Consider the following 15,699-nt stretch of genomic DNA (forward strand, 5'->3'; position numbering starts at 1 on the left):
AACCAGGTATGTGAAAAATGAGGCTGGGCACAGTTCCTCTTGCTCAGTCTTTCTTAAGCTGAAGAGCGCTGATCCAAGCCACGTATACACATGTCTAAGACCACATCCAGCTCCGTCAAATGGCCCAACACGCAGGTGAACTGAAAGCATTCTGTTATCAGAATCTTCCTCTATGAAACAGGATTTTTTTTTTTTTTTTTGAGACAGAGTCTTACTCCCACCCAGGCTGGAGTGCAGTGGTGTAATCTCGGCTCATTGCAACCCCCACCTCCTGTGTTCAAGCAATTCTCCTGCCTCAGCCTCCCAAGTAACTGGAATTATAGGTGGGTGCCACCATGCCCAGCTAATTTTTGTATTTTTAATAGAGATGGAGTTTCATCATGTTGGCCAGGATGGTCTCGAACTCCTGACCTCGTGATCCACCTGCCTCGGCCTACCAAAGTGCTGGGATTATAGGTGTGAGCCACCGTGCCTGACCTATGAAAGAGGATTTTAATGGCATGGTCACTTTCCTTGGGGGCAGAGAGTCGGGGGGATTTGGGTGCACACGATTTATACCTCTTTTTGCCATCAAAATGTTATGTTCCATAAAATCTGCATTAACGACTTTGCCTATTCACCCACTGAATGACAGCTTTGTATTGATACAACGCACCGTTAGGGTCTGGGCTACAGAAGCAAGAACCAACCACAAAAGCACTAGACCTCAGACAGTGTGAACTGCGTTTCTTTCGAGCTCTTGGCCTTTTCTCAATAAGCTCATCCATGCTGTTTTCACTTGATGCTGGCTGTGTGGGACAGTTTTAATTCTACATTTCTATAGCACATGTCCAATTCATTTTTTTCTCCCTACACAATCCCCGTTTGGATTGGAAGAACTGTCTGGGCATCAGACCTGATCCCCATGAGACATTTGATGAGCTATGAACTGTAGTTCCTCCTCCTGTGTTTCTCCTGAACCCCCACAAAAGACAGCAGCCAGCCTGCTGCCTGGAAAAGAATCTTCCTTTGGGGACTGAGTATACAGGTCTGCCGAGGAAAGGGAAGAAAGTGCGCTTGTACTGCTGAAGCCTGAGGCTGCCCAGCCACCCATGACTCAGAGGCGCTTCCTGGGAATCCGCATCGGCTTTTCCTCCATACAACTTCAGAATATCAAGTTGGTGTGATTTGAGTTCCTGGGCTCACTTCAGCCACCTTGTGCAAGAGCAGGGAAAAGGAGGAGCCTTCCTGTCCAGTGATCACGGAACCCGGGCACCTGTCCCCAACCCCAAAGGTGAGATGCGCTGCCCCTTCAATCCCTGCCACTTCCTGCTTACTGCAGAGGCGACATGAAATATTGAGGGGGGACTCCATGACTTTTGGGGGTCCTAATGCACTCTTTCCTTCCTTCAAATCCAAACTTCAGAAAGCAGGGGAAAGATGGAAACACTGAAACTCCACGTCCTGCTCATTCTAGAAAAAATGCACATCTGAAGGTGATTAGTTGTCTTTATTGGAGGAAAACAAGAAGTCATCAATCTCATTATCATTACGATAGAAATCTTGATATGTATACATGATTGTCAAGGCAGAGAATCATTTGCTACACAGACCCATGAACAATTTTGCAGTGCCGCAAACCTATGGGGGTGAAACTTCTTGCAGAGTTTATTACATGCATGGAATAAATGCACAGTTTCCCTTCTTTTGGACAAACATGTTTTTATGGAAATATTGAACCAATTGCAAGCCTGGTAATAGTAGGTGCGGGGACGTTCCTGGTTTTGACGTTCTCATTTTTTGGGAAGCATGCTTGTTGCTGCGGGAGCTGAAAGAAGGGAGATTACGTTATGTGTGGTGACAAAAGCCAATTTAGAGGTTGTTCCAATGTTTGTTCTGGACAGAGGGTACCTTTGAGGTCTTCTCACCTGAACGTGGGACTAAGATAAATGTTCTCTGAAACACGATGCCCCATCTTTCAAAGCAAAGACTCTGCTGCAATATCACTGCCTTTCTGCCACCATTTGGACAGCATTTCATGTCCCTCTGACAGGGCCAAGTGCCCCCGGAAGGAGACTGGCAGGCGTCAGGGCTGGGAGATGAACATCCAGGCTGATGTTCTTGTACCTTTTTAGCTCCCTCGCAGCCTGGCTGCCAACCACACCCCAGGGCCCCTGTGCCCCGAAATGCTAGGCTTCCAGGAGAGCCTGGGATCTCAATCTGTCTAGCCCAAGATTTTCCTCCGAGAAGCAACTGAACTAGAGTTTGGGGTTTCCCAGCCTGTGCTGAAGTCTGATCTCTAAGACTAAAACCAACTCCTCTCATTTGCTTTTTTCCTGTCCATAAGAAAATAAAATCACCTTTAAGTAAAATAACATCGCAAATCATCAGAAGACATAATAATCATATGAAGAAGTTCCCTGGAGACAAAAAGGTTAAAAAATGGATATGGCGAATGCAGAAACGGTGTGAGTACAAAGGGTGAATGCGATCGCGTGCTCCTTTATATAGACACCGAGAAGCCATTCCACAGTTTGCTTTGTCCACAAAACCAGACTCGGCAGCCGCATGCTGAGCGTTTGGCTTCCAAATGCACAGCCTTTTTGGGTTTGCAAAAGCAGGGCTCCCAGAGCCACAAGCCGAGCTGCTCCTGCTGGAGGTGGCGGGGAAGTCCGGGAAGGGCTGACTTCTTCCCACTGACTCTGGAGGCATCGGGAGGTGGCAGGGAAGTCCGGGAAGGGCTGACTTCTTCCCACTGACTCTGGAGGCATCGGGAGGTGGCCGGGCCTCGGCCAGCATGCAGGGCTGACTTCACAGTGGGACTGGGTGCCCAGGCTGCAGACCGTGATGCCCTGGGACCACTTGGGACCACCAAGCAGGTGCCGGGTGAGTGGGGCATGGGCCCTGACCTTCCTCAGACTGCCTGCCTGCTCCCCAAAGTTGAGGTTGTCAAGCTAACTCATCGGCACACTCATTTTCTTGGAGTCTTCGGGAAAGAAACTCTCCTTTTAGGAGTCTGTTCCGGCTCTTCTAGCTCCACATTTGCAATTCTGAACATCGAAAGACTGGAATACCTTTTGCAAACATCAGGCACACCTGCAGCCCCAGCCCAGGGCCAGGTGCCCCTCCAAAGGGTGGTGGGTCACATACAGGTATATACATTTTTTTTTTTTTTGAAACAAACTGAACAGTGTTTGGTCTGGAATGTGTTTAAGGAAAAGGCAGACTTCACAGAGTGCGGGTAGACAGAATGGGGAGGAAGCACAGTTTCAGAAGAACATGCAAAGGTGTCGTGCACTGGCTGAATTTGAGGACCTTCAACTCATTTGCCAGCTGTGATTGTGCCAACTTGGGAAAGAGGACATCTTATTTCTGTTTATGAAAAATGGGAGGAGCTTCCCTTTAGCAGCCCTTGCCTTTCTTTCTCATATCCAAGGGAATCTCAGTCTTGCGCTTGTGAGATCCGGCAAAGCAGGGGGTGCTGCTGGCTGAAGCCGAGCCCATGACCCTGCTTCTCCGCCTACGACCCCTGAGCAATGATTCCAGTGTGGCCGCCCCAACGAAGACTCAAGTCTGGCCAAGGTTCTGGGGGCAAGGGAGAGGCAAGGGGCCACGGTGCTTTCAAAAATGAAGTCTACCTGCACTGGGATGCCATCTTTCCCTTCTGTTTAAAAATGCTCAGCAAATTAACCAGTGGGATAATTGCGTTAGCTGTCATGTCACAGGGGAGAGGATCAATCCACTGGCCATAGAGGATCACCGGGGCTCTCTGACCCCGTGTGCCTGGTATTCTTGGCTTGTGTCCCTGCCACCCACAATTCATCAAGGCCATGTTGAACACTAGGGTAGACAGATGAGGAGGATGACATGATATGGGGTAGGTAAGCCAAGTCCAGGGCTCCCAGGCCAGGTTCTTTTCATCCGACTGCAGATGTTTCCTATGAGCCCAGCCTTGGCCAGCGGAGCCATCATCTTTTGTTCTATCCTGACTGCCGGGATCCTGGACAGTACCCGAAGCGCTAGCTGGAGAGTGGGACCCTCCCCAAGGCCAATGGTGGCTCCAAGGCTGCACCCCGTTCTCAAGGGCAGATGCCGGAAGTGACCAGAACTGTGACCAGGGTGAAGAACACAAAGCCACTCTTCCTTTTTTTGATTTAGTATGGCACGCTGTGCCACAGTTTCATTCTTTCAAAAGGGGACCTGAAGAGGGAGAATGATGTTTTCTTGTCTCCTACGGGGAGGCGGGGGCAGGAGGAAAGGTGAAAACCAGCCACTGCCCAGTGCCAGAGCCATCCACGGGCCCAGGCTGCCGTTTCTCTAACACAGCGGCCCCGTCTCTCCTCAAGGACTTCTGGCAGCCGCTGTGCTTCCCCTGAGTGCCCTGCCCCTCAGCTCTCTAACTGCCTTTGAACCACTTCATGCTGAGGCTCCGAACCCGTGAGACCCCTGGGAAGCCGAGCTGCAGGAGGAAGAGAGCTGCCCAGACTCCAGAGCCATCTCTGCGAAGAGGGCCAAGCTGCTGGCCTGCTGGTGCCCGCTCACTGAGTGTCTCAATGAATGGAAACTCCTCCTACGGCCTCACATATGAGATGAAGATCCTGGAAGCCAGGGAACCTGGGAGAAAGGCCACTCCAAGCCACCACTTCAACACTGACTATTCCAAGTGAGGAAAACAGAATCCACTTTGCTCTGAGAAGGGACAGGGACCGAATGAGGAACCTGGGCTCAGGAAAGAAGCCTGCGATGGGGTCCAGACATCCACCCTTAGCCTCGGCCAGCACTCTAGGTGCATGTCGAAGCCCTCAGCTGCCGTGAGTGGAAACTGACATTGGCGAGGGTCCTGGGATTCTATGACCCCATTGGTCAGACCTTCAAAAAGGCACATTCCGGGTTCTCTTCCTGTTTTATAAAACAATTCATGCCCAGTGCTGGGCAAAGACAACCTCTATCTTTTTACCATGAGAACACTCTCAAAAGCACAAAGGCTCTTCTCTTTCTAAAACCATAGGATATTAACCCCAGCCTGGTGGCATCAGGACAGTACAGGCTTCCTGATGTCATGCTCAGCAGTCGACCCTTGGGCTGAAACCAGTCACTGTTTCCTCGCACAATGTTGTTGAGACCTTGGGTGTGACAGGCCAAGCATGGCCAAGAACTGACCGGAGCAGTGAGAGGGCACCTGGACCACGGCCCACACTGTTCAGGGCTTCTGCACTTTTTGGGTAAGGGATGCTTTCAAGCTAAGTGCATATAACACGCAGCACATGTATCAGCTCCTGAAAATACTTCAATCACCAATAATGGAACTTGCTTCCAATACTGCTTTCTGAATGCAAATGGTTGTATACAGCACAAAGGGCTACTCGTAACTATTCACGCACTCATCCTAGGTACCGGATTCGGGTGCATTTTCAGTGCCTTCTCTTACTTTCTGTCTTGCACTGTATGAACTCGAATGTTTCCAGGACACTTGTTAGTGAGCAATTGCCTGGTGAAGCTCTGGAGAGACACCTGTTTTCTCCAATATCACTTATAATATTCATTCACTGCATGGCCAACTCAGGCGACACCTGACTCTGAACTAGTCTATTGTCATCTTACAGACTTTTCCAGGCTTTTTACAGATTTTGAAGAGTGACAGTTTAATTTTTCACTCCGTGAGCATGTGCGGCAGATGCCATGCAGAATTCCTGCCAAGCCGTGGCACACCTGTGATGCGTGCGGAGACAGGGTAGACCAGCTGCCTGTCTTCCCAACTGCTCTCATCTGTGCCTGTGCTGCCTTCTCAGGGAGCGGGATGGAGCTGCCGTGCCTCATAACTGCGTGTGTGTGTGTGTGTGTGTGCGCGCGCGTGCATGTGCATGTGTGTAGGGAGGATGGAGGGGGGCATCACTCAACACTCAGCCTGGACATAGGCAAAGGTGTGCAAGTGACAAAGACTTCCCAGGACAGGCCAGCCACAGGAGAAGGATGTGAGGACACAGCCAGCAGCGTCGCTGGGCTGTAATGAGGCAGACCTGCTGGGACACCCTGGTGGGCTCAAGGCATTGGATTGGCCTGAGGGCTGAGCGGGGGACACTAGGCAGGACCGGCACTTGAAGCCATGTGCCTGGCTCTACAGAACAGCCTCCTTGAAACGCAGCTTTCCCTGGGCTGTACACTGCCTGGCTCTCTCCTGCACCCTACCCACCACAAGGGCCAACAACGTCGCCTGGTTTGCCCTGATGGTCCTGGTTTTAGCATGAAATGTTCACAGCCTGAGAAATCCTTCAGTCTCAGGCAAGCGGGGCGTTTGGTGACCCTACCACTGTGTATCTTTGATTTTAGGCTCCTCGGATCAGTGGGAGGCCTTCAGACACTGGCTGGGTCTGGCGGACGTGGTCTCTGGCCACAGCGCGAGTCCTATTAGCCTGGCAGGCCCCTCTCCTTACTACCAGGAATGGATCCTTTGCCAAGGCCGCTTCCCTCCCTTCCTTCCTTTGGAAAACATTCATGTGAGATGAGGGTAACAATGTGGAGAAAGAACTTTGTGTTGGAAGCCATGTGAAGGGTAAGATTAGAAACGCATTTTTAAAAAACTACAGAGAAAGAGATGAATTTGAGAACCGCATAGCTGAGCTTTCATCTGCTACCTCTCGTGAGAAATGAGGGTTGTGTATGGGCCCACTTTCAACCAAATGGCAGCTGGCTCCTTCTGCAAGGGACACTCCTACGTCTCTGCAGTGTGGGCATCTCACTCACAGCAAGTTTGGCCTGCGAAGCTGAGCCCTGGGTCTCCGGGGAGGGAGCAGGCTTCTTTATTTCTGACTGCTGATAGCAAGAGGCCTCTGGGGTCTCTGGTGGGTGAGGGCTCTGTGGGATGGGTTACCAGCGAAGGCTTTGTGCATAATCCCACCAAAGCCCCCTGCAGACAAGACAGCTTTGCAGAACGGAGGGGCCTCGCCCGCCAAGGAAAGGAGAGAGAGAGAAGGAACATGAGTCAAGCGCACTCTTAGCCTCGGACCGATTCTTGATCCTCTTCTTCGAATGTTTAAAAATACCTTTAAATTCTCCTTGGAGGAAAAACAAATCTCTTAAAGGTTAACATAAAACCACTATTGAAGAGGAGGAGATACAGGTCACGTAACTGAGCGACAGAGTCAAAGGACATACTTCTTTAAAGGAAAAACAAACCCTAATGCACAATATTTACCAATATTTAAATAATCCAGTTGAAACCTTGTTTTTTGTCATGAATGAAAAAACACACCGTAGACGGTCACCTACACTGAGAAGAGTGGGAAGGACGGCGTTGGGGGAGAGGAAGAAGAAGGTCCGTTCAGTTCGAGCTTTGCAAGATTTGTATATACAGCACCAGATCCTATGAAATCAGCGCCCCTCGAGTCAGTACAGTTTGTGAGAAATGAACACTTCAGAATTGCAGTATAAAATATGGCCATAAAAAAACTTCGGTCTTCCAGTCCTACGCAGGAAGTGCACCATGCAAGGTGGGGTCTCGCTGGAGTGGCCCGTGGCACTGGCCACCCTGGGGCTCCCCTTTCCCAGCCCTGCCCCCTGGCCCCACCTCCAGGGCCAGTCACTTGCTTCCAGAGTGCACTGATGTCACAGTGGTGGGCCTGGGTCTCCGCTCGGCTCCAACTCCTGAGACCCCCGACGAAGAAGAAATGAAACTACAGAGCGTGGAAGGTGCCAGACCTGCAGGGAACAGCAGAAGCGGACCTCAGAGCTTCAGAGGCAAATTCTCACCCCACTCCCACTGCCAGGCGTCACAGGGGCTGGGTTTATGGGAGATAGTGGGGACAAACATTTTTTTTTCCCTGAAGGTGGAGTTTCACTCTTGTCACCCAGGCTGGAGTGCAGTGGCATGATCTTGCCTCACTGCAACCTCTGCCTCCCAGGTTCAAGCGATTCTCCTGCTTCAGCCTCCCGAGCAGCTGGGATGACAGGCACACACTACCACACTCAGCTAATTTTGGTATTTTTAGGAGAGTTGGGTTTTCACCATGTTGGCCAGGCTGGTCTCGAACTCTTGACCTTGTGATCCACCCACCTCAGCCTCCCAAAGTGCTGGGATTACAGGTGTGAGCCACTGTGCCTGACAAGTGGGTGGGGGAGGGGGGGCAAATTTTTATCCATATGTGACTCTCTATTTTTACCTACCTGTGGGAAAGCCTCTGAGATGTGTTCAAAATGCTTTATTCTTAGACCTCTCCTCTCCTTTGCTCTGTATAATTTGAACTACTTTGTATTTGAAAATGACATGTTTTCACTACTGTGGTACATGACGTTTCAGCTCTTAATACGTACCAGGCGCCAGGCTACTGCTGACGACGTAGCGTCATCATACACATTGTTCTCTTTTTATCATAGCTCTGTAACGTAGGTATTTTAAGAAGAAATAAAGAATGATACTCCCTTCCTACCCCTGGTGTGTTGTGTGTACTCTTGGCTAGAAAGCATTTTGTGACACAGAGCCCTTTGAAATAAGGGCATGGTGGCTCACGCCTGTAATCTCAACATTTTGGGAGGCCAAGGTAGGCAGATCGCTTGAGTCTCAGGAGTTCCAGACCAGCTGGGGCAACCCGGGGTCTACAAAAAACACAAAAATTAGTCAGGCATGGCAGTCCATGCCTGGTCCCAGCTGCTCAACAGGGTGAGGCAGGAGGGTCGCTTGAGCCTAGGAGGTTGAGGTTGCAATGGTGAGCCATGATCACGCCACTGCACGCCAGTCTGTGCGACAGAGAGTGAGAGAAAGACGAGAGGAGAGAAGGTGGGGAGGGAAAAGGAGAAGGGAAAGGAGCAAGGGGAAGACAGGAAAGAAAGAAAGACAGGAAAGACAGGGAGGGAGGGAGGAGAAAAGAAAAGAAGGACAGAAAGAAAAGAAAGAGAAAGAAGGAAAAGAAAGACAAAGGAAAGAAAGAAAAGAGAAAAGAAAAAAAAAAGAGGAGGGAAAGAAAAAGAAAGGGAAGGAAAAAAGAAGGAAAGGAAAAAGGAAAGGAAGAATAGGGCTGTTCACGTATTCCTGTGTGAACTCAGCAGTCCCCTGGGCTGGTGGAGCTCCTCACAGGCTGCGCTAACACCCTCCCCAGAGGATGTCCAGGCATCAGAAGCCTTGACATGGGAGGCCTTGACGTGACTGAGCTCCATGGTGCAGCCCTCCAGGGAATCTGTGAGCTCAGACACAGGGAGAGCCATGAAAGGAATGACCCCAAAGGGCTTCGTTGTCAATGCCGGTATATGAATCTGTAAAAAAATGATCTACCTCGGGCTTCCCTTCAACCAGGTGCAAAAGATTCAGGGTGAAAGGAAAGTGTGGCTCTATGGTGTGCCAGGGGGATGCTCACAGAATTTCTTGGGAAAATGTAAGGGCTGGATGGCCCAAATGAGATGGGAACATTTTTTTGGAGAGGAAGGGAATCATTTCCTGAGCCAAACGGGAAGGAGCATGATGCCCAGGGCGAGACCAGGCTGCAGGATTGCTCCATGGCTAGGGAGACCAGGGCCACTGGTCCGACGTGGAGCGGACCCACAGGAAGGGCCAAAGAAGAGATTCTTTCTACAGAGTGGAGGAGTTGGGGACAGAAATAAAGGGAGTGTAAATGAGCCTTCAATGATGGAAAGTCCATGCAAAGATGGACAATGAAATACTGTTACTTTAATTGCAAAGTCGATGCACTTCATATAAATGAGCTCAAACTGTCTGCATCCAAAATGTATGTTATAGAAGTCAATGACAGCAGGCTGTCCTGAGGCTCTGCTGTCCCTTCCTCAACCCACAAGAGTGACTGCACAATGAGAGGTAAATCAGAGGGAAGGATGGAAACAAGGAGTCCAGGCCTTTATCCAGACAGACATGGCTGCGAGGACCTCGAGCCCTGGATTTCTCAACTGTAAATGGAAATAGTGATTCCTAGGGTTCTGTGAGTTTTCAATGATTTTTTTTTTTTTTTTTGAAAGGAGGTCTCGCTCTGTCACCCAGGCTGGAGTGTAGTAGTGCAATCTTGGCTCACTGCAACCTCCGCCTCCTGGATTCAAGTGATTCTCCTCCCTTAGCCTCCTAAGTAGCTGAGATTACAGGCACCCAACACCACACCTGGCTAATTTTTATATTTTAGTAGAGACAGGAGTTTCACCATGTTGGTCAGGCTGGTCTCGAACTCCTGAACTCAAATGGTTCGCCGGCCTCGGCCTCCCAAAGTGCTGGGATGACAGGTGTGAGCCACTGCTTCCGGCCCAATGCTTAGGTTTAAAGAAACGTCCTAAGGTCGCATTAGATGGGATTAAGTACAGAAAGTGCCTGGCAAACAAGAGGTGCTCGGCAGAGGCCGGCTCCCCTCTCTCCACCCCAGGCTCATCTTCAGTGTCAGCTGAGGAATTCTGGTTTTGCTACATACGCACAGTCTTTTTGGCTGGTCAAACTGAGGCTGCTGGAAACACTTGCATTTGAACTGTCCAAGCTGCTGCCAAGGTGGAGTTTCCTCATATGTCTCACGACAGCCGTGGCATTAAACGCTTGCTGCAGTTTCAGGAAGGAAAAAAGCAGATCAATATTTCAGACAATCAGAAAAGATGACAACAGTGTTTCCTTGCTCATCACGTTAGCCTACGTGTTTCAAATTCCTTCAGTCATTCTCGTGCTACTCAAGAAAGAAAACTTACGTTGTGCCTTCTTCCGGAAGTCCACTGATTTATTAAACCCTTTCCCCAACTAAATATTTTAGAGACTTAAAATAGTTTTCTTCTGATATCACAAATATCATAACTACATAGAATAAATGTAAACAATTCTCTCTGTGATTTAAAAGATGTGACCTTTAGAATACAAGGCATATTATAGTGAATACCTTACAATGTTCGATTTGAAATGAGTTTTTACTTTCCTATTGTTGGTACTTTTGTCTGAAATATTTAGGCTGATGCAAAAGTAACTGCAGTTTTTGCTGTGACTTTTTTTTTTTTTTTTTTTTTTGAGACGAAGTCTCGCACTGTCACCTGGGCTGGAGTGTAGTGGCACCATCTTGGCTCACTTCAACCTCCACCTCCCAGGTTCAAGCAATTCTCCTGCCTCAGCCTCCAGAGTAGCTGGGATTACAGGTACCTTCCACCATGCCTAGCTAATTTTTGTATTTTTAGTAGAGACAGGGTTTCACTATGTTGGCCAGGCTGGTCTGGAGCGCCTGACCTCATGATCCACCTGCCCTGGCCTCCCAAAGTGCTGGGATTACAGGTGTGAGCCACTGTGCCCAGCATGCCATGACTTTTAATGGAAGAAACTGCAATTACTTTTACACCAACCTAATAATAACATTTCCTTTGAACAAAGCAGGCCAGCCAGTGAAATTAATTTTGTTAGGGTCTTGTCTTTCACCATTAGCCCTCATGGCAAAATAGTCAGCTCCAATTACTCATGCTGATTGGAACACGGAGGGGAGGTCAAGTAATCAGTAGATTAGGAAGTTAGGTAATCAATAGATGATCACAAAACCTCTATGATTTAAATCTGTCAAACTTTTATCAGGAAACATTGATGAGCTCAACTCAGATTTCCTGCTTTTTTTGAGATGGAGTCTCGCACTGTCTCCCAGGCTGGAGTGCAGTGGTGTGATCTCAGCTCACTGCAACCTCCACCTCCTGGGTTCAGGCAATTCTCCTGTCTCAGCCACCCAAGTAGCTGAGATTACAGATGTGTGCCACCACGGCTGGCTATTTTTTTTGCATTTTTAGTAGAGACCGGGTTTTACTATGTTGGCCAGGCTAGTCTCCAACTCCTGACCTGATGATCTGCCTGCCTCAGCTTCCCAAAGTGCTGGGATTATAGGCGTGAGCCACTGTACCCGGCCAATTTCCGAGAAACAGAAGACGAGGAAGAGCTGGTATTGTTGTTTCTCATCATGGAGGGGAAGTGTTTCATCACACACTCCATCCCTCTTGCACCACAAGATTCCCTCTAAGTCTTTATTACTAGCAGTTAAAATTATCAAAATTATTCATGTGAGGTTCTGGGGATTTCAGGACTACTCCCATTGGAGAGCCAGTGTCACGAGGGGTTAATCCACAGGGAATTTCACATGCCCCAGACTTACTCTCCATTTGCTCTTGGCGAAGTTCTTCCGGATCTGGGCACTGACAGACTCATGGATGTTTTTGTTGAGGGCCGTGTCACCAGCAATCCTGAAACATAGGCAAAGGTGCTTTTTCCCAGCCCTGACACTGCGTCTCACGAGCGGAGGTCTTACCCTAGCCTCAGGAGAGCCGAGGTTCGGTTGGCGACAGTGTGGCTGGCTACTGCCCTTCCAGGCTGCTGATGTCATCATCACCTGGCCACTCCCTAAACCCACCCATTCTACTGCCCTCAGCCCAAAGTCCTATCTCAGCCTCTGCACTCTGTACCCTCCCCAGACCCGCCAGCACCCTCCTGGTTGACTGCTCGCTGGCTCTCACTTTTTCCTTCTTTGACCCCAATTCCTGTAACATCAGAATCCACAGTGACAACGTTTCCCGCCCTCTCCCTTCCTCTCACCCCCTCTGCCTCCACACAAGCTTTGAGCCCCCATGCACCACCGCCGGGGACTCACACTTGTTCCCCAACTGGCCTCACCACCAGACGCCTTCCCAGCCTGCTTCCCAGCTTCCTCAGACCCGAGGTCCCTCCTCTCTGCCTTCCCCAGGGGCTCTGCCCCCAGGGCCACATTCACATCCGTGGGCTCTCAGCTTCATCTCAGCACAGCTGAGCCCTGCCACATTCTGCTCTCAACACCTGTGAGCCTGTGCTCCCCACCTGCTCCACAATGGGTGAGAAGATTCCCAGCTCCACTCAACCCCACCCGGGGCATCCTCCACCCTTGCATCTCCTAGAAATTCTCAGAACTTCATGGACGGCTGCCCCTGGCAGCCCCGAGTGAGCTTTGATTTAGCGCTAGCTGATTCCTGAACCTTCCACAAGCAGACAGGAACATACATTTGCTCCTGGGCTCCTCTCCTGACAGTAGGAGATGTCACTCTTTCCATCCCACTCTTTCCGCCCTCTGCTGTCTCTTTCTTATTACAGCTTCCCCTTCTCTCTGGGCTTACAATCTCTAGGCTGAGAATTGCCCGGAGATCTCCCAGCTCTTTCTTCCCTCCTGGACCACAGCCTTCCTTCTCGACCACAGCCACCTCCTCTCCCTGCTGGCAGCCACTTGGCCTTCCCCCAGAGCCGCTGTGCTCTGCGACCAGACTTTCCTGGTCTTTGATCCTTCTCTCTTCCTTTCTCTCTAGCACCAAACTATTCAATTCTGGGTTAGCGTCTAATGCCTAAGAAAGAATTTCATGAATCTTGCAGAAGTTAAGGGGATCAGAGTCAGGGACCAGCGTTCCCAGCTGGAAGGTAACTGGCAAGGGAGGAAACCCCCCAGCCCCCAGACAGTGGCCCCCCGGACACAAAACAGCCCAGACACAACCATCACTTCCAACTGCTTCCGGAGATGAAAGGTACACACACGGCTCAGGCGTGTTCAGACGAGAAAGCATCCCAGCCAGACTTTCTTTCCCTTCCGGACTGCAGACATGGTGGACAGAGTTGATATTAAATCGGTGCCAGACTGGCCTAAGTTTAGAATCCAGGCTGATGCTCCCAGTTCAAAACAACTCTTCCTCCACCACCTTTTCCCAGCAGAGCTGAAAACACACAGCCAAGAGGACACTCGGGAAATAGCTTAAGAGAACCAGGTTTCCATTTCCAAGAACTGTCAACTACCTTCCTTCCCAGACCCATATCCCTGAAATAGAAATAGAATATTTGAATGGCCAACTACATCTGAAACAAGAGTAACGAGTCAAGGAGGATGAAGGAATGGGAGACATCTTTATGAAGCTTTTTCTCCCGGAGAGCCCAGGGCGGAGATTCCTCCTGGACCCTGTTGAAAGGCTACACCCTCAGGAAAGGATGCCAGTCCAAGCTTGCAGTGGCCAGCTCTTTCTTAGAAATGACAAGGCCAAATCGGTGGGAAGTCTGGAATTCCTCAGGCTGAGCAGCGCTGCCGGGCAGAGCCAGGCTTCAAAGCAAACAGGCTGGGACGGGGGTCGGGGGGGGGGCTCCAGGCCTTGGGGTCTACCTGCCTGTCCGCAGTGTGGTCCCAGACACTACGGCCTGAGGCCTGCTGCCTGTACTCTGTGTCCCAGGCTATATCTGTGGGTTCACGTGTACCCAGATGTAAGAAAACAGAAGCTTCTAATTATGTTAGGAATGTTTCATGTCCATTTCCCACAGTCCTGGGCTGTGCAGCAGTGGGAATCTAGCTAGGCAGAAGGTGGCCCCCAGGCTGCGTGTTACCCAGACTTCCTGCAGCGGTGCAGCCATCTCGGGCCACAATAGCACACCGTTGCCCTCCTCCAGTACGAGGTGCAATGACAGTGGTGCCCCTGCTCACGATAAGCTAGGAAACTTGCAACAGAAACATCAGGACAGCGCTGATGCTCAGTGCCACTAACTCTAGCACCCTTCACCAACAAATCCCAAGACATGGAGTCTGGACATTGGAAGGGATCCTAGTGGTCACCCAGATTGTCCTAGAAATTGACCAATGCTTCTGTTACAGCAGGACTGCTTTATAAATCCATATACACACATGTAGGCAATGCTGTGGGCGAACACGCTTCATGCATGTCTCCCTTGCTTTCTGTTTTTTTTTTTCTTTTTTTTTTGACACAGAGTCTTACTCTGTCATCCAGGCTGGAGGGCAGCGGAGCGATCTCGGCTCACTGCAACCTTCGGCTCCGGGTTCAAGTGATTCTTCTGCCTCAGCCTCCGAAGTAGCTGGGATTACAGGCATGCACTACCATGCCAGGCTGATTTTTGTGTTTTTAGTAGAGACAGCGTTTCACCACGTTGGCCAGGCTGGTCTCGAACTCCTGACCTCCAGTGATCCTCCCACCCTGGCCTCCCAAAGTGCTGGGATTACAAGTGTGAGTCACCGCAGCCCACCAGCTTTCTCGTTTTAACACCTACCAGAACAACACAGACGGCATTTACGTGACCACACCTTTTACAGCCTGTCTCGCTACCCACTGCTCATGGACCAACAGCCTCATCTCGCCTCGCCTTTTCTGGTTTTGTGTTTTGTATGTGGTCTCTTCTACCTTCATGGCTCTGAGTCTGCACTTTTCCAGCCACCTGCTCAAGATGGGCTTGGTGGCACCTGGCGTGTATCCCAGACAGCACTGGCCAGTCCTGGGCCACCTCCCAATTCCTTCGGCTAATCAGAGCTCAGGTGGCTAGAGCCTAGGAGACGGGAAGGGGTCTCAGTGAACATTCAGGAGTGTGAATGTGGCTACTTGGCTAGGCCTACAGTACCCAGATATTTGGCCAAACACTAGCTTGATGTTGCTGGCAAAGAGATGAGATGAACATTTCAATCAGTAGACTTTGAGTGAAACCAACTAGAGGCCATGCCATGGGTGAGCCTTGTCCAATCAGTTGATGGTCTTCATGAAAAGCAGGAAAAGGGACTCCTGTCTCCGTCTGCCTTTGGACGTGAGCTGCAATATCAGCTCTTCCCTGGGTCTCTAACCTGCTGGCCTGCCCTGCAATTTTTTTTTTTTTTTTTTGAGATGGAGTTTTGCTCTTGTTGCCCAGGCTGGAGTGCAGTGGCATGATCTTGGCTCACTGCAACCTCCACCTCCTGGGTTCAAGCAATTCTCCTGCCTCAGCCTCCCGAGTAGCTGGGATCACAGGCATGCGCC

General features: G+C 50.2%; 1 protein-coding gene across 5 annotated transcripts in view; it reads right to left on the bottom strand.

Moving 5' to 3' along the window:
* Nucleotides 1-1,470: 1,470 nt before the first annotated feature.
* CAMK1D (calcium/calmodulin dependent protein kinase ID) overlaps nt 1,471-15,699 on the bottom strand; it is a 462,154-nt gene continuing 447,925 nt past the window's right edge. For 3 of the 5 annotated variants that reach the window (XM_032244053.1, XM_032244056.1, XM_032244055.1), the window contains 3 exons: nt 12,063-12,150; nt 10,378-10,495; nt 1,471-7,674 (listed from right to left, as the gene is read on the bottom strand). In XM_032244053.1, the coding sequence (XP_032099944.1) occupies nt 7,556-7,674; nt 10,378-10,495; nt 12,063-12,150 (325 nt within the window). In that variant the 3' untranslated portion in view covers nt 1,471-7,555. Of the gene's footprint in view, nt 7,675-10,373; nt 10,496-12,062; nt 12,151-15,699 lie in introns of all 5 variants that reach the window. The other 2 variants (XM_032244054.1, XM_032244057.1) reach the window with 2 other exon arrangements.

This window comes from Sapajus apella, unplaced genomic scaffold (genome assembly GCF_009761245.1).
Source record: "Sapajus apella isolate SASKATOON/1434 unplaced genomic scaffold, GSC_monkey_1.0 scaffold53, whole genome shotgun sequence".
Lineage (NCBI taxonomy): Eukaryota > Metazoa > Chordata > Mammalia > Primates > Cebidae > Sapajus > Sapajus apella.